At 38.6% G+C, this 27,588-nt stretch overlaps 2 protein-coding genes across 2 annotated transcripts in view; one reads left to right on the plus strand and one right to left on the minus strand.

The window, feature by feature from the left end:
- Positions 1 to 27,588, plus strand: part of LOC111197547 (anoctamin-1) — a 97,825-nt gene that overhangs the window by 28,725 nt on the left and 41,512 nt on the right. The window contains exons 3-6 of the mRNA XM_049483867.1: positions 24,388 to 24,486; positions 24,576 to 24,727; positions 25,412 to 25,466; positions 25,554 to 25,605. Coding sequence (XP_049339824.1) covers positions 24,388 to 24,486; positions 24,576 to 24,727; positions 25,412 to 25,466; positions 25,554 to 25,605 — 358 coding nt within the window. The remainder of the gene's footprint in view (positions 1 to 24,387; positions 24,487 to 24,575; positions 24,728 to 25,411; positions 25,467 to 25,553; positions 25,606 to 27,588) is intronic.
- LOC125804692 (uncharacterized) lies at positions 1,911 to 8,993 on the minus strand. Its single transcript, XM_049483854.1, has 2 exons — positions 8,821 to 8,993; positions 1,911 to 8,516 (listed from the first exon to the last, which is right to left on the minus strand). Exon 2 carries the CDS (start codon positions 8,339 to 8,341, stop codon positions 2,549 to 2,551), a length of 5,793 nt encoding a protein of 1,930 aa, XP_049339811.1. The 5' UTR covers positions 8,342 to 8,516; positions 8,821 to 8,993; the 3' UTR covers positions 1,911 to 2,548.

A 27,588-nucleotide genomic window follows, 5' to 3' on the forward strand; every position in this document is an offset into this window, starting at 1 on the left:
TCTCAACTTTTTGCCGCTTACTTTGTCTCGTTCGTATACATGTATACACACACACATGCATATAAAGGATATAGCACTGAATCATAACACAGGTTAACACAGTCCGGATCTTGGACTGATGAAATTTTCTCCAACTGGACCGTACTTCTAATTAAATTAATTAAATACTCCTGCTGTATACTAAAGAAGCCTAGTACTTCTGTCAGTGTTTTATCAACAACTGAAAGACAAAACTAATTACAAATACTATTCAGTTTGTTTGTTTTTTTTACAATATTTATTGTTTTAAATAGGCCTGTCACAATAATTACATAATCGATTTTAGGGCTGCAGCTATCGATTATTTTAGTAATCGAGTACTTTACTGAAAAATCGATTTGATTAATCGGATCAAACTTAAAATAAGAGATTTCATAAAATAAGAAATTTTACTTAATAAATGACCAATTGGTTTAATTTTTTAATTCACAACATACATTTCCACATTGCAAACACACATAGAAATAAATAAAAACACAAAATAGACAATCATTTAATAGTTAATAATTTAATAAATTGTATTTATTTTTAATAAGTATTAAATATAGGGCATTAATTAATAAGAAAGGCATAAACTTGTCTCTGTTTTAATAAACTAACCACACACATTTGACAGTATTCCTAATGATCAGCGCTGCCGTTATGTTATTAAGGTACATACATGTTAATCTCATTGATTTGTTATAAGTTAAATTTACCTGCTCACTGCTTCAAAAACCTCCGCCTTTTCCACCTGATTCTTGTGCGTGTGTGATGTAACGTTAAGCGTACTGTTTCACATTAAAAGTTTGTGCTAAATTCCGTACTCTGCGTTTTAAGATTAATGAAATTATTTTTTATCGAGTAACTCGAATTATTTGAGTAATCGTTTCACTCCTAATCGACTTATCATAAAATAAATGGAAACACCCTCAATAATTTAACTTATTGAGTCTATTAATGTGAATGTGTATGTTAACTTAGTTTCAAAATGCTTTATTTTATTTTATTTATATTAGATTTAGGCCTGCCTGTCATGATAGTTACATGAATGACAAATCGCACAATATATGGAGAAATGTTTGATGAACTTGGCCAAAATATCAGCTTTGTTTAAAAAGTTTTATTTTATTTAATATTATTACTGTAGAAGACTTTATTATGTTGTGGGAAAAACTGATAGGGGGAATTGCCTATGCTTTTTGTCCCCTGTGGGCTGCCTTAGTTTTGAGGGGGGGTTGTTTTGGGAGTAGGGAGAGAGCGCCTGCAAGCGCTGGAGTTTTTTTTTGTTGCTAATCAGGTGGAGTAAAGTGGAATATTTTGCATTATTATCTCGGTTGTTTCCTTCAAGTAACACCGCTCAGTAACATTACTGTGAGTAAATGTAGTGTTTTAATTTCTTTGTCTTGTGCGCACCATCAGAATTAGCCTTTCTCGCTTTATTCTCCAACTGCTGCTTCTCACTCCCTGCTTCACCTGTGTGGCTCCGTTCTCCCGCATCTGCACAGATCTGATTTGCAGAGAAGAGCGTTTGGTGATTTTACAGCACATGTGATTGGTCTGAGTTAACTGCACCACAAAGCACAGACAAGAAAAGTTCCGCCGCTTTAAATGAACACTGTCAGAATTAAATCCTTCTCAGTAGTTTATCGGTTGGGTCTGCATTGGACAACGCCTGGATCTGGACCTGGACCGCAGTCTGCCTATTGTTGATCTCTGCTTTAAACCATCAATCCCTTGCAGAGCTTGGAAGATAGCATTTTGAAATACATCAGCCGCAGATGATATGCCATAGTTCAGAGGTTTGTACCTCCTCAGGCCTTTATGAGTGCAGAAGGTTGTGATGTACCTGCTGTCAGGGTGAAGCTCAAACTGGTGATATCCAGCTGTTCTGTCCCAACTGAACGTGAAACTGGCTGGAGCTATCCAGTTAGACAGACAGCATACAGTAGAGAGTTCAAACTCAAAATCTTTATTTCTTCTCTCTTATCCTTTTTTGTAAAACTGAAATAAACAAAGGAAAAATATAAATATCTAAACCACCAAATATACACTGGTTCAGTATAACATTACTGAGATAGCTACTACAAAATTAACTAATCTCACATACGTGTACACACACAGCTCTATCTAAATATTTCCAGAGAGCTAGTTACCTTCATGTAAACAGATTAGCATACATGCTAATAGAGTTACCTTTGATTTCAAACATTTTACAGCTTATTTGGTCTATCAAAGTAACTAAAACAACATATATTCAACTCAAAAAGACAATGTAACTGAAAAAACGTCAAAATGAGCAACTTACAGGCATATGTGGGCCAAGATTTCACCGGGAGAAAACAATGACTGACTGCACTGCTGGATGGTCAGTTAACAACTAAACAAGTTTGAATTGAGGCTATGCTGTTACTAACTAAGCCACTAGGGGGCATTAAAACCATGTAAACTGCCTCAAGTTTCTTATTTAAAGCTATACCAGCACACTCCCCGCCTGGTATAAATATGTTTATACCACAATCATTTTTATTTACTTATCAGTCTTTTCTGATGGTTCTTTGGGGAGAAGGACAATGACTTGTGATACTGGACGTAAGTAAACTCGTGGAGTCCCTTGCTTCACAACTCTAACTTCCACCTTTCTGATCTTCTTGTCATGACTTGGGATACTTGTGACAATGAGACCAATTGGCCATTCATTTCGCTTGGTTTGGTCGTCCTTCAATAAGACCACATCTCCGACTTGAACATCCCGTTTGTAGTCGATCCATTTCTTTCTGGATTGAAGTGTCACCAGATACTCCTGTCTCCATCGCTTCCAAAACATGTCTGCAAGGCATTGGACATGCCGCCACTGTTTCTTGTATAGGTCTTTTAGATCAAATATCCCTTCAGGTGCAGGAGCAGAATTTGCTTTTTGTGTGAGGAGCATAGCTGGTGTTAACACAGAGGGCCACTCTGGATCTGTGGACACAGGAATTAGTGGTCGAGCATTAATAATTGCCATGACTTCTGCCATCAAAGTCGTGAGCACTTCATGAGAGAGACGAGTGGGACCTGACTGGAGCAGCATTGCATCTAAGATCCGCCGAGCTACACCAATCATTCTCTCCCAAGAGCCTCCCATGTGAGATGAGTGTGGTGCATTAAAGGTCCACGAGCATCCTTCAGAGCTGAGGTAACCATGAAGTTCAGGATCATCTGAGCAGATCTTCAACTCCCTGCATGCTCCGACGAAATTGGTTCCCCTATCTGATCTAAGAATTTTGGAAGGGCCCCGTATGGCAAAAAAACGTCTTAAGGCATTGATGAAACTTGATGTGGACATAGACTCTATCACCTCTATGTGAACAGCCCGTGTTCCCAGGCAAGTAAACAGGACTGCCCAACGTTTGTTGTCTGTTATTCCTCCTCTAGTCCGTCGTGAGACAACACTCCATGGGCCAAAGACATCAAGACCAACCCGGGTGAATGGAGGCTCCATGCTTAGCCTATCCACAGGTAGTTCAGCCATCTTTTGCTCTTCGGGCCTTCTTCTGAGTTTTCGGCACATGACACATTCATAAATCAAACTGGAGACTAACTTTCTTGCACCAATTATCCACACACCAGCAGAGCGAAGTGCCCCTTCTGTGAAATGGCGACCTTGGTGTGCAACATCTTGGTGGTATTGTCTCACAAGCAAAGTCGACACATGGTGTTTCTTGGGAAGTATGACTGGGTGTTTCTCGTCATATGGAAGATCAGCCAAAGATACTCTGCCTCCTACTCTCAGCACTCCATCTGGATCAATGAAAGGGCTCAGCTTCCACAGGGAACTTGTTTTGGGGACTTGCTCTCCTGCTTGCAGTGCTTTGACTTCACCCTTGAATTCAGACTGCTGTACACTCCGGAGGATTTGCAGTTTGGCTTGTGTTTGTGGATTTTCTGAGTTTTGCCTGGCAACCTTGGACTTCTTCCTTGCCACAAGGATGAGCTTTGTCATTCCACGTATCAGACTTTTCCAGGACGAAAAGCGTTCAAACCTCTGTGGATTGAGAGGTTTGCCATGAATTTTAGTTGTGAAAGCACCTACTTCTGGACGAATCTCAACGTCTTGCTCTGGGTTGACAAAGTCAAATTCAGCTGGTGTCAGGAGTGAAGACAACTGCTGAGTTTCCTTCAGAAAGGAGGGCCCTGTAAACCAGCTTGTTTTTTCCAGGAGGCCTACTGTTATTGGCCTGGTTGCAAAGTCAGCTGGATTGTTCTCTGTTGAGACATGATGCCATTGAGTGGGTTTAGTGGACTTCCTGATCCTTGAAACTCTGTTCGATACGTAGACATAGAACCTTCTTGAAGTGTTATGGATGTATCCTAACACGATCTTGCTGTCTGTGTAGTACTTTACAGCTTGAAACTCAAGGTCCATTTCCTGGCAAATGAGCTCAGCCATCTCCACAGCAAGAACCGCAGCACATAACTCTAATCGTGGTATTGTATGTGCGATTTTCGGTGCAAGCTTGGATTTTCCCATGACAAATCCAGTGAGGTACTTTCCTTCTTCACTGAGAACGCGTATGTAAGCAACAGCGGCAATTGCCATTGATGAGGCATCAGAAAAGACGCAAAGTTCTCTGTGTTGTGTTGAGGACAGAGATACAGAAACATAAGACCTGGGGATATGCAATCTCTCTATTTCACAAAGAGAGAACTTCCATGCATTCCATTGTTGCTCTTTAACAGATGGAAGAGGGTCATCCCAGTCGCATGATTCTTTGGTAAGTTCTCGGATGAGAGCTTTTCCTTGCACAGTGATGGGAGCGACAAAACCCAGCGGGTCGTATAAACTGTTTACGGTGGAGATAACCCCTCGCTTGGTGAAGGGTTTTTCCTCCCTGGAAACTTGGAAGATGAAGACATCGGATTCCAGACTCCAGCTCAATCCAAGACTACGCTGAAGAGGTAGAGAGTCTGCTCCCAAGTCTAAGTCCTTGAGGTCTTTCGCTAGATCATCAGTTAAGAATGCCTGCATTACCTTGCTACTGTTTGAGGCAATTTTGTGTAGGCGCAAATTGGACTCTGCTAACATCTCCTGTGTTTTTTGTAGGAGACTGATTGCATCTGTCTCAGTGGGGAGTGAAATCAGACCATCATCTACATAAAAGTTCCTGGTGACGAATTGCATTGCTTCTGTGCCATGTTCCTTTTCTCCAGCATGGGCAGCCCTTCTTAGCCCATATATCGCCACTGCCGGAGAGGGGCTGTTTCCAAACACATGCACAGTCATGCGGTACTCTGTCACTTCTTTCGAAAGATCATTGTCTCTGTACCAGAGAAAGCGTAGATAGTTGCGGTGATCTTCCCTTACTGTGAAACAATAGAACATTTGTTCCACATCAGCTGTTATGGCTATGGGCTCCCTACGAAATCGCATCAGAACCCCAACCAGAGTGTTGTTCAAGTCTGGCCCGCTTAAGAGGATGTCATTCAACGATACACCCTCATACCTGGCACTTGAGTCAAAAACTACCCGTATTTGTCCGGGTTTCTGAGGATGATACACCCCGAACAAAGGGAGGTACCAGCACTCTTCATCAGGTTTCAGGGCAGGGGCTAGTTCTGCTTGTTGATTGTCGAGGATCTTTTGCATGAATTTAACAAAGTGATCTCTCATCTCTGCTTTCTTATCAAGACTCCGTCTGAGTGAGTACAACCGTTTAAGAGCCTGAGCTCGGTTGTTTGGTAGTCGCTGCCTATGTGTCACAAAGGGTAGAGGTGCAACCCAGCTGTTTGACTCATCTTGATACACCTCATTCTGCATGATTGTGAGGAAACATTCATCGTCTTGCGAAGGTGCTGGTCTTTCATCATCCTCCTTCCGGACAAACACTGTGTCACCAAGGTTGTCGGTGCGAACTCTGTGGTAAGCGTCTTGGTTTTGTATGATACAGCTGTGTTGGTTTGCAGGCAGTTTTTCTTTTGCATACATGCTGTTGGTGCATGGACTAAGGTAGGATGGTCTCCCATTAAACAGAATGTTGGTTTTGTAGGTTGTTGCAGAGTCTGCTTTGTGTGCACGTCCCAAACAGACATCACCTACAACCACCCAGCCGAGGTCAAGGCGTTGGGCAAATGGTGTGTCTTGTGGCCCATTGCGTTGCTCTCTAACTTTGTGCAGCCTCAACATGTCTCTGCCTAAGAGCAGAAGAATTTGTGCTTTAGCATCAATGGGTGGGATTTTGTGTGCAATGGCCTGTAAATGAGGATGGTTTTGTGCCACCTCAGGAGAGGGTATCTCGGACCGGTCATCTGGAATCATGTCACATTCAAGCAATGGAGGAAGAGGGACCTTCACACTACCATCAATGGACTCTATGATGAAGCCTTTGGCTCGCCTTCCTTCCATTTCCATGATGCCTGAGCATGTCTTGAGCGTGTAAGGTTCTATCGCTCCTTTAACACCAAAGAGGTCAAAAAACTCAGAACGAGCAAAGGAGCGATTGCTCTGATCATCTAATGCTGCATATAACTTGACTGCCTTATCCATTTGTCCTAATGGATACACCTTAGCCAGGCAGATCTTGGCACATGACCTGGAGCTTTGTGAGTATCCACATACTTCAGTGCACATTGCTGTTGCTGAAGTTAATGCTGTCCATGTTTCAGGCTCCCCGCCATGATGTTCTGAAGGTGGTCTAGTGTTGTGTGGAGCAGGGCCTGGATGTAATGCTGAATTGTGCTTGTCGCTTTCACACTCCTTGCAGGTGATTTTAACAGGACAGTTTCTAGCTAGGTGTTTGGTGGATGCACAACACCTGAAACAGATATTCTTCTCTTTCAGGTATGCCTTTCTCTCCTCAAGAGGCTTGCTGCGGAAGCTGCGACATTTTCTGAGAGGGTGTGGTTTCTTGTGGAGGGGACATAGTTTGTCTGGATCTTCATATTGAATGGATTCATTCGAGACATCTGTCTTTCTCACTGATATTGGTGTTCTTTGGTTGTTCCTCACAGATCTCTCCAATTTTTCAGCACCCACTGACAGAAAGGTAAAGCTTGGATCGTTTCTGATTTGCGCTTGCTCTTGTATGAATTTAGAAAAGACATAAAAGGGTGGGAAAGTGACATTGTGATCAGATTTGAATTTTGATGCCCTTGCGATCCATTTGTCTTGAAGAGAATAAGGCAACTTCTCCACGATTGGATTAACGCCACGTGCCGTATCTAGGAAGGCAAGACCAGGTGAGTGTCCTTCTTCTTTAACAATTTCCAATTCAAGCAAGAGGTCTCCCAAATCTCTCAGCTTCCTATTCTCTCTGGCAGATATCCTCGGAAAGTCCTCAATTTTCTTAAAAAGGACATATTCAATCACCTCAGGAGCTCCGTATGTTTCTTCTAGGCGCTGCCAAACCTTTGTAAGGCCTGCTGTGACATCGTGGACTTGTGCGCAGCTGACTCTCTTTGCTTGCTCTGCTGAAAGTGGACCGAGCCATTTGATGAGAAGATCAAGTTCCTCTCTAGGTGACAAAGATAAGTCTCTGGTCACATTCAAGAAGGAGGATTTCCACGCACGGTAGTTCTGTGGATTATCATCAAATTTCTGTAAAGAAGCTGACACTAATTCTCGTCTCATCAGATATTTTGCTACATCACTTATAGCAGATGTGTCATGATGGGTTGGCGTAGATGACATGACTGGTCTGCATTGACTTGAATCACCTGTGTTTGTTGCTCTTGGAATAGGCTGTGAGTGGTGATTGCTAGGAAGTTGTCTCTCACTTGGTCTTTGATACATACTTGAATCTTCTTCCTTCAAGATGGGCATACTGTGTGGAACTGTCTGTGGGACTATGTTCGTATTCCCCTCAGAGTTACATGATGCTGACTGTATAACTCTGACTTCAGGCTGCATTGTTACTTGACTTTTTCGTGAATACAGCTGACTGTCAACATAGTCCAAGACATTTTGCTTTTTGTCCATGGAAGTGGCTGAAAGGTGTTCACTTGCTAGGGATTGTATCTCTTCCTCTTGAACAGCAGCTTCTAAAATCTTTGCCTCTGCTGAAGCGGCAGCAGCCATTTTCTTTATTTTTAGGACATGCAGCTGAGCCTGGATATCTGCTTGTTGTTTCATAGCTTCTGCTTCCTGCTCTGCGTAGGTCAACTGCGCTTGTGCAGCCTCTGCCTTTGCACGTGCTCTAAGTGCTGCAACGCTTGCTGATGACCGACTTGACTGTTTTGATGAGCTAGAACAACATGATCTTGTTTCAAGAAACTCTGAATGAATATCTACTTCAGTGCGCTGTATCTGCTGCATGTGGGATTCAAGATTTGGTGGCTCAGACATGACGCATGCAGTTAATGTCTTCGTTTGGTGACGTCTGCTGAATTATATGCCTTTTTACTGTTCTGTCCCAACTGAACGTGAAACTGGCTGGAGCTATCCAGTTAGACAGACAGCATACAGTAGAGAGTTCAAACTCAAAATCTTTATTTCTTCTCTCTTATCCTTTTTTGTAAAACTGAAATAAACAAAGGAAAAATATAAATATCTAAACCACCAAATATACACTGGTTCAGTATAACATTACTGAGATAGCTACTACAAAATTAACTAATCTCACATACGTGTACACACACAGCTCTATCTAAATATTTCCAGAGAGCTAGTTACCTTCATGTAAACAGATTAGCATACATGCTAATAGAGTTACCTTTGATTTCAAACATTTTACAGCTTATTTGGTCTATCAAAGTAACTAAAACAACATATATTCAACTCAAAAAGACAATGTAACTGAAAAAACGTCAAAATGAGCAACTTACAGGCATATGTGGGCCAAGATTTCACCGGGAGAAAACAATGACTGACTGCACTGCTGGATGGTCAGTTAACAACTAAACAAGTTTGAATTGAGGCTATGCTGTTACTAACTAAGCCACTAGGGGGCATTAAAACCATGTAAACTGCCTCAAGTTTCTTATTTAAAGCTATACCAGCACACCAGCCCTCAGATCGAGCTTGGAGAAGCTGCTCCATTTAGCTCGTGAATAACATCATTTATAGTGGGAGTGAGATGTCTCTCATATTGTATGGCAGTGTTTGTCTGTCTCATGTCAACACAGATTCTGACCTCGTCCGAGTTCTTGGGCTTGGACTTCACAATTGTGTAGGACCAGTCACTGTTTCTATGATGTCACTGTCCTCTAGCTTTTGCAGCTCTTTTTCAACTTTTTGGTGGATAGAAAACGGAATGTGGAGGTGTGGCTGACAAGTTGACTGAACACTGGTGTCTATGCCTTGAAAGAGCTCTGGGTGGCTGTCCACAAGTTAACATGAACATGCCAGCTAGTGGTAATGGGGCTGTACAGCCATAGAGAAAAACATCAGTGCCAGCTGGAGCTAACTGTGGCTGTGGTGGTGACATGCATAACTCACTGATGACATTTACTGTGGCACCTGAATCTAGTATCACTGATGGCGCTTTTCCACCAAAAGAACTCTGGTTCTTGAAGCAGTTCCGTTCGGACTTATAAGAACCGCGGTGCTTTTCAGCAAACCGGCTCGCGTTTTCACCAGTTTAAGTGGAACTGTTAAAATGTCACATTACTTTTGGCTGATGTGGACTGAGTTGGAGAGCCAGGGTTGCACTGATCCGCTGCTGTGGCCAATTTTGCGCCCCAGTCATCTGGCTAGCTGACCTACAGTCCAGCACGCTGTCCAGCACATCATAAAATGCCGGTAAACTCCCCCCTCCGGCTCCACTTCATTTCTAAGCTTTTCCAGCTTGTTTATTACTTGCTCTTTAATGCGAACATATCCTGCTCAAGATAAATCCTCCACTAGTTTGCCATAGAGTATCTCCATCCTAGTTCTCCCTTCAAGTTTATCCTGCATCCTGCATACACTGACTCATACCTCAGTGGAAAAGCACTATGAGATATCTACACCACCAAGCTTAATATGTGACATTGGTGTTTGACATTTTGCTGCTGTAGTTGTCACAAACACATATTCATCACTACGGCTAGATGAACACTTATCACTGTGTGCCGCTGAGCTAGTGATTGTGTACCCTTTCTTGTGCTGTTTATCGTGCACTTTGGGCTTTGCATTATATCCTTTGTCAGGTTGCTTTTGTTTTGTTTTGTGATTTTGAGCTTACCACAAGCTTTGCAGTCCTTTCCGCATGCAGGGCAATCCCCTTCATGTGGATATTTACCCCCACAATTTCTGCACTGGTTGTTTGATTTGGTAGCATTTTTGACTTGATACTTTTTGTTTGGTTGTCCCTTCTGCTGTACTGCACTCACTAATGCAACTGCTCCTTGTTCCATGCATGTTGCTTGTTGCTCCTACAGTTCCATTGATCTCCCATAGCTGAGATCTTCTAAGCTCATGTCAGGCTCTCTCAGCGCTTGTCTGCGAAGTCTGAATTACATGCAGCTTTGAATTAACTGTCCTTTCATCTCTAGAGCCACATCTGTAAAATCCATAGTAGTTGTGAGTGGCATGGTTCACTGTGGCTCGTGGAGTTATTGTTAGCGTGGTTAGCGTTAGCTGGTGGGTACTCAGCTCATTGGCATGGAGCTTTCACCTTGTGCACCGTCACGTTCACATTTTCGTTTTAGGCCGCGTCGCCAATGTGGAGTTTATGCTCTTAGACAAAGATGCTGGATTAGGAGTTGGTGGGGGTTTACCAACGTGATCCAGCACTCACGCCATTGGTGAAAAAGACTGTCACTTAAGAAAAATAGTTGTTTGTGGATCAATAAAAAGAAGAGGACATCCTTAGCTTTGTATTCACATACAGCTTTACGTGAAAACATTACATTGCATATTTTAATATTTTATCTGCTGTTCAGCGCTGTTTTGTGGATGCTGTTATAAGTAAATATAATCTGATGTTATTTTACATTCTAATAATATTTTATAAGGCTAAGTTGTTGGGGAGGCGTGTTCCCCATGTAAATAACATGAAAAAACAGGCTGTTTTTAGTTGGAGATTGTAGATGGCTGAAAATTTGCATGCAGGTAGACAGTATTACTAAGAAATTTGAGTCGGTTAGTTGGTCAGTGTGTATAGAATATTTGACGCTTTTAAGCATTCTACTTTACATAATCAGAACGTGCCCTCCGGCAGGGCCCGCTAGAGGGCGATTCTGCACAAACAGGTAGAACTACTATAATCATTAGTTTAGTACTATCTACTGAGTAATGACTCAGTACTCCCTGGTAGTTAATAGAAGAGATCTAGGTGTTTATGCAGCACTATTAATTAGTTACTGCTTAGTTCCTGCTTAGTTGCCTATTAACTATGGAACAGTATTATAAAGTGTTACCTAAGTTAAGCTTCATATGAAGTGTTAGGTTTGCTAGAAAGTATAAGATAACATGTATAAATTCAAATAAATTCAAATGTTTTGCCAGTTTTCCAGTTTGCATCAGATGCACTTGTGACAGGGGGACTCCTTGTTGGTTATTAGTTTTATAAAATTATTTACCCTATTTCATGTTTATGGTACAATAATGAGAAAAATAATGCCATGACTGGTCAACCAGATTTAGTCTAAAAGAGAATGTGCAAGTTATGTCTAATGCTGGGTGGGAATCACCAGTTCTTACAAGCAGCTAATACCTTCTAACAGCTAGTCTTGCATTACATCTGGTTCCAAGAAGTTACTGTACTTTTTACACTATAAGCCGCACCAGATTGTAAGGCACACTATCAATGAATGTCTATTTTCTGGTCTATTTTCATACATAAAGCACACTTAATTATAAGGCATATATTAAGAGACACTATAAGGAACTTCTAATTCAGTAGGTCTCATCGCTGGGTGGTGATTGTGAGGGGGGAGGGGTAGCTAACTTAGTTAAGTAAAGCTAAGCTAAGTAATCAAAAGCACTGGATGTTAATCTACACAGATTTATCTCCTGAAAACTGTTTATTTAGGTGAGTAAAGCACTTCTATTTATTTACTGTAAGCTTAGATTCCCAAATTTTTTAGCACTAACGCTGGAGCATTAGCACTTACACTGAGGTAAGCCAGGTTAATATTAGCGAGCTGTTCGTTCCACACAGCTTGTTTTAACATGCTGAACATGCAGGCTACAGGCTGATAATACTCACCTTTGGACGTCTAAAAAGGCTAGCACTTAGTGTGGTTAGATGGTAATGCTAATGCTACTCCAGCAGTGCTAGCCAGGGTTAGGAGTAGGTTACAGGCTGATAATACTCACCTTTAAATGGGGAAAATAACGGTGAGCGGCAAATGCTATTTCAGTGATGTTTGATACAACAGATTTTCTTCGATCCTGAGTAAAATTCAGGCTGGTATCGGCGATACCGTTCCGATACTGATACTTTGTGCAAATACACCTAAATGTGTCTACACATTACACTTCCGGGGGAACGTCACTGCGTCGCGGCATGTGTGCCGTGACGTCATCACATTTGTAGTCCATTAAGTTCTGGGGATTGTAGTCTTTTAGCGCCGGAGTGCTCCCAGGCTCCGTGGGAGAGTCAGAGGATATAAACAGAGACCTGGCAGACGTGACATCAATAGTTTTCATTCTCTTTCCACTGTGTTCCTGTTAGTTATATACATTGCCTCAAATGACTGAAGTATCAAATATTTTTATGTGAAAATCGATTTTAGAGCTTTAAGATCTGGCATCGGAGGTATCGATATTTCAGTATCGATCCGCCCATCACAACTGGAGAACTAAACTGAAACTCCTGTTTATTGCTGCATTTCAGTGGAGTGCCTTTACTGCTTCTTACAACCTGACTGTTAAAATTCATACACAAGACACACTGGATTAAAGGCGCACTGATGGTTTTTGGGAAAATTAATGGATTTTAAGTGTGCCTTATAGTGCTATAAGTACAGTATCTGTTACCTAAAAACACTTAAATACCATTCAAAACAGTGTCCCATGTTGGCAGGATGAGGATGAGTCTTGGTTCCTTTCAGGGTGTCCGATTCACATCTGATGCTTTCTATGCAACTATGGGGGTTAAGATATCCTTGTAGTGAATCTGTGATCAGAAACTGATGACCAGCCCAGGGGTGTCCAGTAGTAAAGGAGCAGTGTTACTCCAGGTTTTATTCCAAATTAGCTGGTGCCAGGGCCATTTCAAAGCAAGCAAAATAGACTAGTGGGAGGGGCCTCCTTGAGGGGGAATCTGATAAGTGTCGTTGTACTTTTCTGCATTGACTATTACTGAATTTAAAATGGCGCTCACACAGTATATTGTTGCATTCAATTCATCATAAAGCTTTTAACCCCACTAACCAGATAATACAGCTCTCTACAGTTCATCTTTAAGCCCAATCAGGGAGTAACGGAGCTAGTTATCTCACAAGCAAACAGCAGCAGAGGACTATTGTTCAGATGTTTTTAGAGCTAAATATGCAGAAGTTTTTTGGTTTGTTTTCACCCTGAGCTCCTCCACTCCATCTTGGTATATTCTGGACGCACTGTGAAAGCTGCAGCTCTGCTCGGATAACATTAAAAGCACGCTGGTCAGTCCGCTCACCTCAGAATAAGTACACGGTTTAGTGGATACGGCCGCCAAGTAAGACTGTTGAAAGCTACTGAAGACTATTAAAGGCTATTGGAGGTTATTGAAAGGGTTATTGGGATTGTCTTATAAATATTACACCTAACTAAAATCTCTCCTTAAAAGTGTTTATTTTGGTCAGTAACAGTCTGTTCTGTTTATTTACTATCAGCATAAATTTCCAGTGTTTGCTTAGACGTGGATGTAATTAGGGGAATCTGTATCAGGTTTGCCTGGCACCTGTGTGGCATTAATGTGGCATTTGGCCCCGCCCAAGATCGGTATCGGCCGATTGAGCTGAAAGATCGGTCAATTTCTAGTAGAAATGTTTACAAATTTATTAAAAAAGAAAAACTGAAAAATCACATGGTCATAAGTATTCAGACCCTTTGCTATGCCACATGCTGTCCATTTCTTCAGATCCTCTTTGAGATGGTTTTACTTCTTTCTTAAAGTTCAGCTGTGTTTAATTAAACTGATTGGATTTGATTTAGACAGGCACGCACCTGTCTATATAAGACCTCACAGCTCACAGTGCATGTCAGAGCAAATGAGAATCATGAGGTTGAAGGAACTGCCCAAGGAGCTCAGAGACAGAATTGAGCATCTCTGTCCACCAACGTTCACCATCCAACCTGAAGGAACTGGAGAGGATCTGCAAGGAAAAACTTGTTGCATCATTCCCAAGAAGATACATGGCTGTACTAGCTCAAAGTGTGCGTCTGTTCAATACTGAGCAAAGGTCTAAATACTTCAGGTCATGTAATATTTCATAAATATGTCTTTCATGTTTTACTTTTTTAAAGAATTTGCAAAATAAAATCTACATAAAAAAAACAAATTAAAGGGGTCTAAATACTTTCCGTACCCACTGTAGATATTCATCTGCACTACTGTAACCACTAACCAGACTGGATTAGACCATCTCTGTTCCTCTCAATGTTTTTCTCATACTTTTTAGGAGGTTCTCCAGGTATTTTTAGTTTGCTTAGGGGACTTGAATTTCTGGAAAGCTGCTTTGTGAGGACCTAATCTAAAACAGTTTCAAACAGAATTAAACTGATTTCTTGAAACCACATTCTGTGTGTATTGTCTGGCCCAAAGGAAATAAACACAGCAAATCCTCTGTAATGATTAGTCACGGACACTAAGGAGCAGCTGTTTAGGTTGATATTTTCCACTCATTTGGGCCAGATTTGGCAAGAATCACACTAAACCCTGAGTTTATAAACATAGATTATAAACATTATAAACATAGATTATTATAAACCGAGCTGACGTTAACACACTGTAGTCTGGAGACCATCCGGAAACGTTGATTTAAATCTCCTTTTCCATATTCTTTTCCAGTCTAATTTTAAAATAAAACTTTTTGCACAAGGGAGGTTTAAGAAACCTGAAAATGTTAAGTTTGCCTCACAGCAACTGCAGGTTCAAACCGAACAGATGTGTAAATATTACAGTGTTGATTCAATGTTGCACTGTCTACTGCAGTTCTGTGTTATAATCCAAACTGTTTTATTGACTGATTCTGCCAGGGATATACACACAAATAGATTTTTAAATTAAATCAAGCAGACCAAACACATCCCAATTAAAACTCATCTGACTGTTTTTGGGGTCTCACACAAAAGGTACTTCTTTCTAACAGCCAATCTTTACATGCATCAGTTTTCAGGAAATAAGCGTTTATTCGTCTTTAAGTTTCCTATGCCCATATTATGCCAGGATCAACACTACATGATAATTGGGATGATTTTTGCCAAAATATTCTTACCAACAATTGGAGAAAGTCTCCCAATTTCAGGGTGATGATCTTCCCAGATTATCCTGTTGCGTATGCTGTAGTGGGTGGTCCCACCGATTATGTCATTTAAACAACATCTCGGTTATCATGTTCTGATGTTGCATCACTTCATAAATCCTGTCCCTTGTAGGCATGGGTTCCTAAAGCCAGGCGGACACTGTGCGATTTTAGCCCGATTTTAAGCCCGATCTGGTCGGATGCGACTGAATTTCATGATCGGGCCGAATTTTAGCTTGATCGTGCGTCGTTTGTCGTGCAGTGTGAGAGGGGAAGCGATGTCCGATTAATTGCCCATACGAGCTGCGAATGGGCAGTCGGACGCGACCAGGGATTTCTGACATGCCAGAAATTTTGGTCGCTTGTCTCACAGTGTGAGCTGTTTTGCTCTTAACGTCACGACCTGTTTTCCCAAAAATATGCACAGAAACTATAAATTATTATTAGTCATATTTATTTCTGTCAGTTATAAGGATTTATATTTATGTTCGGTACACAGACTTATAGCTTAATATAGCAGACACAGGCATTCTGCTGTTTAAGAATTTCAACAGATGCTTATTCTCAGTCAATAGCTGGAGTTTTTGAAAAGATAAATTAAAAGAGAAAATAACTTTGACAAACATAAATTTATTTTATTTCACTTTGCTATTATATCTGAAAAATAAAGCACATTGTCAGCGTCTGGTGCTGCCCATCAATTATATAAAACTTAAAACATGCACAGAAATATAAAGCTATATTTTATAATTCGTTTCTTTTCGCCAGTGCAAATTTATTAAAATTATAAATATATTAATTTATTAATTAAAATCTCGTCCAGTGCTCCAGAATATTAGCCACGCAAAGCCAGTTCAGCGCAGCGCGTGGCATTGCGCGCAGAATAAGCTCTGTCTTCTAAAATAAACGTTTTAATAAATAAGGTCGGAGAAGTGTAGTAAAATTAATGCTATTAAACTTACTAAAGCTAATAAATGTACTGATAATTAATCAAGATAAATCGAACAAAATGCGCTGCGCCTCTCTCTCGCTCTCTTTTGCAGCGCGGAGCTGAATTCAGCTCGAGGCTACAGATAATATAAAACTCAGTTCAGTTGAATAAAAATAAGTAAGGGCCTGTACGTACAAGCAAAGGACCTGTAAGTAAATATTGTCAAATATAAAGAATAGTTTGAGGTTTTGGTGAGCTGTTTTCATGATTTGAAACTGAAACTAACTGAAACTTTGAATATTCTGCAGAAAGCCTGGGTTATTTTAAACGAATTTTTAATGAGTTTATATTTTATATTTATTCATTTTAATTTTTTTTCTTCTTTTATTAATCAAATCATTAAATATATATCTTCATAAAATATAATTATTTTACCTTTTATGTCAATTTTTATGATCTTTTTAAAAGGTCCTATTTTTCCTTTTTTACGTATATATTTTATTCGTCTATAATAAATGTCAGTTTTTATTTCTATTTTTTATATATTTTTTTAATCCCTTTTAAACTGTTAATGCTCAGCGGCACTGTAAATGAGGGTCCCTATCCAGTGTGAATAGTCGATTGCTTGTTTAATATTCAGTGTTGCAAAACCAGTTTTTTCATAAACAATAAACAGAATAAAAAATAAAATCATTTTATTTTATTTAAGCTGCTGGTGTTTCTTTCGCAGCCTGACGCGCAGTCATTTTTCTATGCGCTCTCCTTCTGTAAAACGGACCACGTAGAGTCCACGTCGCCTCAGCCACCTGCTGAGTCCATGTATGTCTCTTCCGTGGACTTTCAGCGCACAACAGGGCACAAATAAGCAAAGAAGCGCTTTCTTTTGCAAGGCGACATGTTGTGTTGAAGCGAGAGTTTGTACGCAAAGAAAGCTCCGCCTACGGGCTGCGTTTAGACGTGCAGTGTAAGCTCCCCCGTCGCAGCAGGTCAGTCGGACCGTACAGTGTGTGCAGATGAATCGCAGGCGTTGTTCATACACGACAAACGATTCAAACGTGCAGTGTGAGCTCTCCAGAACGCATCCAATTACAAAAAACGCACAGTGTCTGCGTGGCTTTAGGCTCATCATGTGCATGACCCACTTCTCTACAAGTGCCTTTTGTGTGTAATCGGTCTTCCTCTTATGGAAAAAAAACTTGCTGTATCATGCAACTGTTAATCCAGCATCCTGGAAACTAAAAAATTACTAAGCAATAATTCCAAATAAACTTTTACACACTTATAAGTAACGTGCAATTCAAAAAACAAAATAACCTTCAGTAGTCTTTTTCAGTATCTTTATCAATAAACCAAACTTAAATAAACTTCAGCATGTCCAATTTAGACTGGAAGACTTTGGGACCTTTACAGCTCCATTAGCATTAGTAGCTTCTAATGCACAAGCACAGCTGTACTTACAAAGCACCAGCATTCTTGAGAAAGGCTTCTTTGCTCTTACCATCAATTAGCTTCATTCATGTTTTGTTTCTAAATGTCCATTCTTTTTGCATTGAGCCAGGTTTTTGACTAATAAAATGGCAGCATAGCCAGTATCTGTGTCATTTAGGAATTGGGAAATAATTAATGCATGTAAAACTGTGTGTTCAACAATTTTTTTTTTCCTCTTATTACAGTTTCCTTCCAAAATTTCTAAACACGACAAGCAAAAAACTGTGCATCCATGCTCCCTAAACCTACTATCTATTGTCTAGTGCTCTTCAAAACCAAAAGCATCTTTTTTCCACACTCTAAGAATACTGAAATTACCACAAATACTCACACTAAAAATCTTATCTATGGCTCAAACAGTGTTGATGTCACATATATGCAAATGAGCGCATTATATCATCTAGCGACTTTAGTGTAATTCCACAAATGTTGTTCTAAGTGATGTACAATAGTACTTTAACTACAGTGGAATCAGCGTATAGCTAATATTAGAGGATATGATGGCCTACAGCTTCAGTTTTTCATCTTCCCCCCTCCTCCCAGAACCGCTCAACATGTCGTTTTTTTTTTTTTTGCATTGGCTAGTGATTAGCATCGGTTGACAATTAGCATCGGTTAGTGGTTAGCATTGGTTTGCAGTTAGCGTCGGTGAGCGGGTACTGTTGGTTAGCGATAAGGGTGGGCTAGCAGTTAGCATGGGCTAGTGATTAACATAGGCTAATGGTTAGAATCGGCAAGTGATTAGCAATAACTATCGCTTTAGTGCATTTCTACAAATGTTAACATTTTCATTTTATTTAACATCATTATTTCATTCGTTTTTATAGCTCTGATTATTTTTTTTCTTCTTTTTCTTCCAAAACATCTAAACTTAAACACAGCAGGGTGAACTCCCCCCTATCAGAGATTAGCTAAGATGGCAGAACACAGGAACACACTGCTCTGACTCACCGGAGCTCACTGTAAACACTTCAGATACTCACTGGAAACTGCCCTCTACCAATACAGACACAGTCAATGGTGCCCTTTTTTGGATGCTACATGCTACATCCATATTTCATGTGGGTTACATGGGCATTGTAGAGGCTACTGATGGCAATTGCCCTTATAATACCATTTTTAATGAGCAAGATTAATGTTTTTAAATCCGCAAACCAAAAGCTTGCACCAATCACTGTGGTGACATCACATCACATTTAATCTGAGAAAAGAATAATAGCAAGAATTGACCACTAGAGTGCAGCAACACACCACACAAAACACCTGTTTAACATGAATTTTGCAATAATTTTATTTTTCTGGGCATTGTAGAGGAAATGTAGAGAAAAACAGTGCATTATTGGTAAAGACATGTAATTGCAGTTGTAAAGTTGTAATTGAAGTTGTAAAGGCTATAGCAAAGCAAATTTACGTACATTTAGATATAATTGATTTTCTGGCATAGCGCCCCCAAGAGGGCAGTCCAAAACTTCCAAAACTTCAAAGTATGATAAAATGACCTAATATACATGGGTCAATGACATATAAGGATTTACGTCATGCCAATTTTAAAATACAAAAAATAAGAGTATCTGTTGCAATTGTATAAAAATGTAAAATGTTGTGAACACACAAACTCATATTAAAATTTTAGATTAAGTGATTTTAGTGTATTTTTATTTAAAAGAACTGGCCTTGGCCTTACAAAATGTCATGTGGTGCAAACGTGATTTATGTTAAAATTAATACATTTCTTTAGTATACTTTATTTTTATTTTACAATAATATAAAGTGTCTATAAATAAAATATTTGCATTATTTTTTAGTTTTTGTAAATAATGATCTGAATTTAGTTTTTTAGTGTCACAATCACTGGCTATAATGTAGTTAATAGGGTAATTTCTCCTGTAAATCCTATAAAACTGTTAAATGTTTTCTAAAATACCATTAACTTCAGCATACAGTATCAATATTTAATATTTCAGCAACAGAAAATGGATACTTTATTTTAAATTGAATACAGTTACTGTTATTATAGGTTGCACCACATGATGAGTGGTCGCTCCAAATGACATAAAGTATCGTATCATTACTATTTAACTATTTAAAGAGAACAATAAACAATAAATTTAACAAAATAAATAAATACAAAAATAGTGTTCCATTCTATTTTTTCCAAAATTTTCCCTAATTTACATGACCAATTACCCAACTCACTCATTCAGACTTCCCCTATCACTAGTGATACCCCAACACCAGGAGGTTGAAGACTAGCACATGTCTCCTTTTTTATGTTTTTGTTTACAAAAATCTCATCACAATGTAATGTGTGTAAAACATAAGTGTTATGATGTGTTGTTAGTGCAGCGAACTTTATGGCTTTGTTAAGAACATTTAATTCTAGAGTTGAATAAACCAGGTTTGAGGGTGCATTGTGTCAGTACCTAAACTATGTTGGAGAAAGCTTTCTAAAAGTTACTAGATGTTCTCAATTGTTACAATAGTTGTTTTTTGCTTGTTTCTGGTTGCACTTTAACCACTTAGGGAAAATTTGAGTAAAAACAAACAGGTGTTTTTAACCATTTCTTTATCATCTGTAGTTTAATAAAACATTTTTGGGGCCATATTGCCCAGCTCTAGTATACCTCCCTATAACTAATTTGTGCAGCATCTGAAGACAAAACCTGGTGAATTTTAAGGTGCCCCTAACAGTGGTTAATTTGTCTGTAATCATTACATTTCTGAATGCTCTCAATAGCAAGTAATAGTTGACCCAGATTTTTTGGCCAGAATCTCATCTCATCTCAAGTCTAATTGCTGCGAGATCAGAGTAATGGCGAGCGTTTTTTACTTTGCTTGACAGCGGCATCTGGTAAAATAGATTAACAGTTGTAAAGAAATACATAAAAGTTTAAATACATGCTTGTTTTTTTTTGCATTATTATAATTATATTTTACAAAGATTAAACATTATCTGTAATCTGAAAAATGACTTCAATTGCATTAAAATATTTTCCAAAAAAAAAAAAACTAAAATATAGTACTTTGTGTACATGTCATCAACTAAATATAAAAGCACAAAAAGTGACAATCTAGCCCATATATCTGTCATGGAAAACACTCTGCAATGGTCGCACCACATGACATTTGGTCGCACCACATGATGTTTTCAAGTTCAGGCAGAATTTACAGGCAGAGAATTGGCCACCTTAACAAAATAAGCTAACCTCTCACAAAAGGTCACTATAACATTTATAATCAAAATATATATTTGTAAAAAAAACTTAATATTCATTATTTTTTGAAGTCATACCACATGTGGCAACTACATACCAGCTGTTAAAAAGGTTATTTTTAAAATAACCAAATTTAAGACAGAGTTACAAACTTGCTTGCAGCTTTCACAGGTCCCTGGCAGACTGGTAAATTATGTAACTTCCTGTATTTAAATTGGTTTGAACATAAAGGTCCCAAAATAGTAGTTTCTTGATGGTCGCAACACATGATATTCTATGAAATGGAGTTTATCGAACAAATTGTGCTTGTATATTATGATGGAAATAAAATTACAAATGCTTTGCAATTTTGTACAGGACTAAAAAACACTTTGAAAATCATGTTGAAAAGGGCAAAAAAATTAAATATATAGGTATAATTTCAAAGAAGTTTTCAAAACAATAGTCATGGTGGGAAGGTCGCGCCACATGATATTTTTACAGTTTAAATAACCAAAACTTTCTGATGAACTAATTATTTTTAATAAGTAACAGTAAGTGCACATGTGAGAGAGAGACAAAATTTCTATGACAACTTTTTATGCTTTTAAACCTTTTTTAATTGAAAAAAATGTAGTTGGACACAAAATTTAGGTGTCACGTCATTGACCCACATATAGTTTTTAAGGGATAGGGATGAGTGATGAGTGATATGGCAAAAGATCTCCATGTCTTTAGATTAATAAATAGGGCTTAGATGTGTACCAAGATTTACGAAGATTGACTTTTTGACTTTGGATATATAATCTTTGAACAAATAAGTAATCTTCATCTTATTGAAATGTTTGTTATTTCATGTTATGGAGATGCACACTGATGTAAGATCTAAATGAGCTATTTATGAATTTGACTTATTTTTAAAGTCATACCAAAAGACTTGCCCCACATTATGGGTTTAAAAGAATAATAGCACAAACTCACCACCAGAGGGCAGAACCTGATTAAACTAATATTTAGCAAGAATTTTGCAATTATTTTATTTTTCTGGGCATTTTAGAGGCTACTGAATGCTAATTTGGCTCAAACTTGGCATTAATGTACCTGTTTAATCAAGGTGTTTCAGCCACAAATAGATAAAATGTCAAAAAAAAAAATTATAACTATTTACCTTTAGGGCCAAATAACTCAACTCAAAATCAAATTTTAATTGATTGTTTAAATTTCCACTGACTAGTAGAAAAAATATAATTTTTTCACAACTTTGTGCGTAGACCTTAATAAAAGATAGCAGCAAGGTCCAGTGGTCTCTGTGATACAGCACAGCATACACGCTAGCTCTACAGGTCCTTCTAAAAAAAAATTAGCATATTATAATAAAGTTCATTCTTTTCCATAATGAAATGATAAAAATTAAACTTTCATATATTTTAGATTTATTGCACACCAACTAAAATATTTCAGGTCTTTTATTGTTTTAATACTGATGATTTTGGCATACAGCTCATGAAAACCCCAAATTCCTATCTCACAAAATTAGCATATCACGAAAAGTTTCTCTAAACGAGCCATTAACCTGATCATCTGAATCAACGAATTAAATCTAAACACCTGCAAAAGATTCCTGAGGCTTTTAAAAACTCCCAGCCTGGTTCATTACTCAAAACCGCAATCATGGGTAAGACTGCCGACCTGACTGCTGTCCAGAAGGCCATCATTGAATGGTTTGTCCTGTAGGAAAAATGTATAGGCTTACACTGTAGTCTGACTGGCAGGCTGAGAGACTGCACTTCATGCAGCCCGTAAGCAGTAGAAGAAATGGCAAATTCCCTGTGAGCCGCGCACCCATTAATCTTAAAAAGTCTACTCTTAAAAAATCCTCCAGACATCAACTAAATTGTTTTTTTTGTTCATATATTCTTTGCGGAGTAAACTTGAGCTTAACGGTGTAATTCTACCGGGAAATGAAAGTTCCAGATGTGTGTCTAATCACCCTCAATAATTTAATTGAACTGTGCTATATCTGGGATCTGAGTGTGGATGTGCTTTTAAAAAAAGGGAGCGTCCACATTTGGACTATAGATATACAGCCCCCCCTAAACAATCACATATCTTCCCTCCCTGTCTGCATTTGTCAATTAATGAATCAATGAAACACCTTTTTTTATAAGCATAGCTGTTGTACTTGCTCTAGATGCAAATGTTGAATTATTTACATGTCCAACCCATCTTAGTTTAATGTGTGTATTTCTATTTAAACGGGTTTCCTTGAGAAATATAATATCACTGGGCAAAGACTTAAGACGTGCCATTATTTTTCCCCTCTTTACTGGTTGAGACGAGCCTTTAACATTCCACACAGTAAACCCAATTTTCATTCTTTTCTCCTGTCTTGTTAGATCTTCCATTTCATCTGTTTCAATGCCACATGCATTTGAGCCACACACACAACAGGTGCCTTTTAACCAAAGAAAAGAAGCTGACAATGGCGGAATATGGAGCACAATTGTCCCTGCTCCCTCTGGGTGGCTAGATGGCACTCTCTCCCCACATCACTCCTAGGGTGGTGTCCGCAGCACAGGTGGTGTCAAAAAGAAGTGGTGGCTGACTTCACATGTATTGGAGGATTAGGTGTTAGTCTTCACCCTCCTGGTGTGTTGGGGCATTACTAGTGATAGGGGGAGTCCTAATGAGTGGGTTGGGTAATTGGCTGTATAATATTGGAAAAAATTATAAATAAAATCTGTTGCTTCTTTTGAATAAAAAAACATCACCGACACGCCCACACACGGCCAGCTGAGAGATCCTGCACAGCAACATGCGTTAAAGAAAAGCACCAGTGTACAAATACCTTTATAATAGAAGCCACAACACCCATAAAAACACACAGAAACACTCCCGCAGCGCCACAATAAACTCAGCCAAGAGGAATAAATGATTGTGAATATAACAGTGTTTAAGTAAATAATAATATTTACAGTAAAGCAGCCCTGAAACTTAAACATTAACACTGAAGATTATATATGCGTTGTTCTTTTGTAATGTGAATTACTCATTTACAGCAAAATGTAAAAAATGTAAAACTACTCTGCTCTGTATTTTTACAAAGACTGTGTTTATACATTAGTGACTGTGTTGTTACACAGAGACCCCATAAATTAACATTAAAACCCCATACAAAATTGTACAGTTGAGTTAAACTGAATTTTTGTCATTTAAATGTATAGATTTTTACTGTGCTTTTACAGAAAATTTATTGAAACATATTTTTTTACTGTGATTTTCAGCTATATTCTTTTTTTTTAACATAAAAGAAAGAAAAAACTTTTTTTTACGGTTATTTTCTGTAAAAAAAAAAAGTTTATTTTTACAGTGAGTGTACTGTGTTGTTTCTGTGTTGTGTTGCAGGCGAAGACACCTGGTGTGGGCTTTGTGAAGATTCATGCTCCGTGGAATGTTCTTTGCCGAGAGGCAGAGTTCATGAAGCTGAAGATGCCGACTAAAAAAGTATGGTTTTAGTATTTGTTTTTTTTTTATTTTAACAGGAGTTTCCGTTTTTCTCTTCCACTTTAAGTGATTGTCTGGACTGTGTTTAGGTGTACGAGGTGAAGCAAGGCAGTTCTGTAATGGAGAAGATCAATTCCTTCATCAGCAAAGTGACAGATCCACTTCACCCCAACGTGGAGGAGAACCGAGTAGAAAACGTGAAACACCTCTCCTATCCGTTCTCCAGAGAGAAACAGCACCTGTTAGTGACACTTTTTAAACACGTCTGACATCTGTTTCACTCCAGAGCTGCTTTTAGTGCCTCTTGGCCACACACTCCCAGCAGAGTGCTATTAAAGATCACTCTGCACAGAGTTTAGAGCATGCTGCACAGACACCTTCTCTTTACCCTCCTGCAGCACTCCAACCTGAACTCCAGCAAAACCACTGATTTCCCAGTAGGCACACAAAGTTATTATTTACTTCCAACACTATTGCTGCAACATTGTCCAAAGATTCCACTGTTTGTTTTATTGACAACATTTTCACAAGATTATCACAGCCTCCTTATTAGATAGCAGTGCCTTTTGGTCATGAGAGTCATGATGAGACAATTTTCCAAAATTCCACTGATGTTCCATTATCTATATGACAATAGAATATATATTTTAGATCAAGTGCAATAATACAGTTAAAGGTGATGCACAGTTATTCTGCATCTAATATAAGAATTACATGTAGGGTAACCGTGTTTGCTGAGTTATGCACACATACACTTTAACAGGTAAATATTCTCTGATTAAAAAGGCGGTTATCAATCACATTCCATTAATTTCTTGATACTTTTCTGATGAATATGTATGAGATGAATATGTAATGAGCTGGATGATTATTTTCAGAAAGTTGTTGTTGGGTGAGTTCTGTTTTTTTTGTGTTTTGGTGACAGGTTTGATCTGTCAGACAGAGAGTCGTTCTTCGACAGTAAGACAAGGAGTTCAATAGTAAGATTCTCAAACTACTAATAAAAACATTCATTAATAAGATGATGATGATGCTGATCAGTGTTTGTATACATTTTATCATTGCAGGTGTTTGAAGTTTTGAAGAGAACTAAATGCACAAAGTCTCAGTTCAGTATGGGTGAGTCACTCAACTTAAATCAGCTTAGCAGAACATGTAATGTACAGCTCCGGAACAAATTAAGACTGTCAAAATTACCAGTTTCTCTGATTTACTATCTATAGGTATATGTTTGACAATTCCAAATAAAAATATAGCCGCAAGCGGCAATCTGCGGGTTCAAGCACCAACTTGCACAATGGTGCCTACTGGAGCATTGAATGGTGATGTGTAAGAAGGTCTAATATGATTGGAGATGCCCTGTCACATTTAGAAATTATCAAGTTTTTCACCTGTTATTAATGTTGAGCAGAGGCCTTTCAACCTGATCAGTGCTTAAATTCACATGTAAATCTAGTGAACTTTGTAGGATATTCATTAAGTGAGTTAGAACTAGTCAAAAGGTGTCTACACGTTATTGGTATTGATCAGGTGGCTTCAACCAGAATGTTCACAAAGTGGTATTCAGATTGACCTTTGAACCTTTGCAGAACAAGCTGAAATGTTTGACCAAACAAGTTTAACTTAACACAAAGGAGTGAATGTTCTGATATGACATGTAATTACGAAGTTATTATAAATCTAGTTCTGAATTAAATGGCGCTTCATCAAGCACCAACTAGCACAATGGTGCCTACTAGAGCATAGGATGGTGATGTGTAAGAAGGTCTAACACAATTGGAGACATTCTGTCACATTTAGAAATGATCAAAAGTCTTTCACCTGTTATTAATGTTGAGAAGAGGCACAAAGGAGTGAATGTTCTGATATGACATGTAATGTCAAGTTATTCTTAATCTAGTTCTGTATTAAATGGCGCTTCATCAGAGTGATATTGTACAGAGGTCTTTAACATTGTGAGATTACAGCAAATACTGCAGAGTTACAGCAATTTAGGTTAGAAATTCCAAGGACGCACAGATTGCTTGATGCCTGGAGAGTATTGTATGTGAAATTTTCACAAATGTTTTTAATGAACATTTACCTAGAGACTCTACAGTGTGCAGCAAGACTGAAATGGAGGTGATAGGCCAAATATCCAGAGAGTAGTTTCAATATAGCTATTTTCAAACAATTAGCAATTATGAATGAACAAAGCACTTTTTAAACATAGTTGTATTGAGAAATTTGTCAGAGCCACTGTACTAAATATGGCAAAAACAATTAGATGTCAAAATAGTACAGCATGATTGACATATACTCGTTTTTTTGGAACAGCGCCCCCCAGTGGGCGGATTGTTTCAGCACTTTGCAGGTCACTACAGTGTCTCCACCTGAACATAACTGCCAAATATCATCCAGATTGGGCAACATTCAGCCTGCCAAAATGTCTGCTGAATGCTGATTGGCTGATGGTGTTCAGCCATGTTGATTGATTAAGTTGCCCTTTGAACATCCTTTAGAGGCTGTATGATAGATTCTGCATGCAAAGTTTCAACTTGCTAGGTTGCACGGTTGCTGAGAAACAGTGCTCCAAATTTACCTCTTGAAGTGAATGGGGCATATATCCGGAAGGACTAATTTGCATATGGCGGCCATATTGTTTACATATTTCAACTTTTTCTTAATGAATATTGAAGCGCATGCTCTCACGAGTGTTTTGATACCAAACATGCCAGGATTGGTCAAAATTCCTAGGACTAGTTTGCAAAAGTAGGTTTTGCATATTATGCAAATTAGCAAAAAATCTATATAGACGGAAGTGCATGGTCCAAATTGGAAAGTTGTTGGTATTGACCCAAGGAATCCATCAAAAAAAGAATTTTGAATGTAGGTCTTATGGTTTTTGAGTTATTGAGAAAATTGTGAAAAATGAATTTCCTTGTTTATAGCGCCACCACTTGACCAATCGGTGCCATTTTTGTTGTCCACCGAGATGCACTGATCCTACATCTACCTTCCAAGTTTCATTTCTCTATGACTTACGGTTTAGGCTGCACAACTGTTTTTTCAGGAGAAAAAGAATAATAATAATAAATATAGCCGCAAGCGGCAATCATCGGG

Source organism: Astyanax mexicanus, chromosome 10 (genome assembly GCF_023375975.1).
Source record: "Astyanax mexicanus isolate ESR-SI-001 chromosome 10, AstMex3_surface, whole genome shotgun sequence".
Lineage (NCBI taxonomy): Eukaryota > Metazoa > Chordata > Actinopteri > Characiformes > Acestrorhamphidae > Astyanax > Astyanax mexicanus.

Coding starts and splice junctions, on each gene's coding strand:
- LOC125804692 (XM_049483854.1), bottom strand. CDS start 8,341: ATGTCTGAGCCACCAAATCTTGAATCCCACATGCAGCAGATACAGCGC.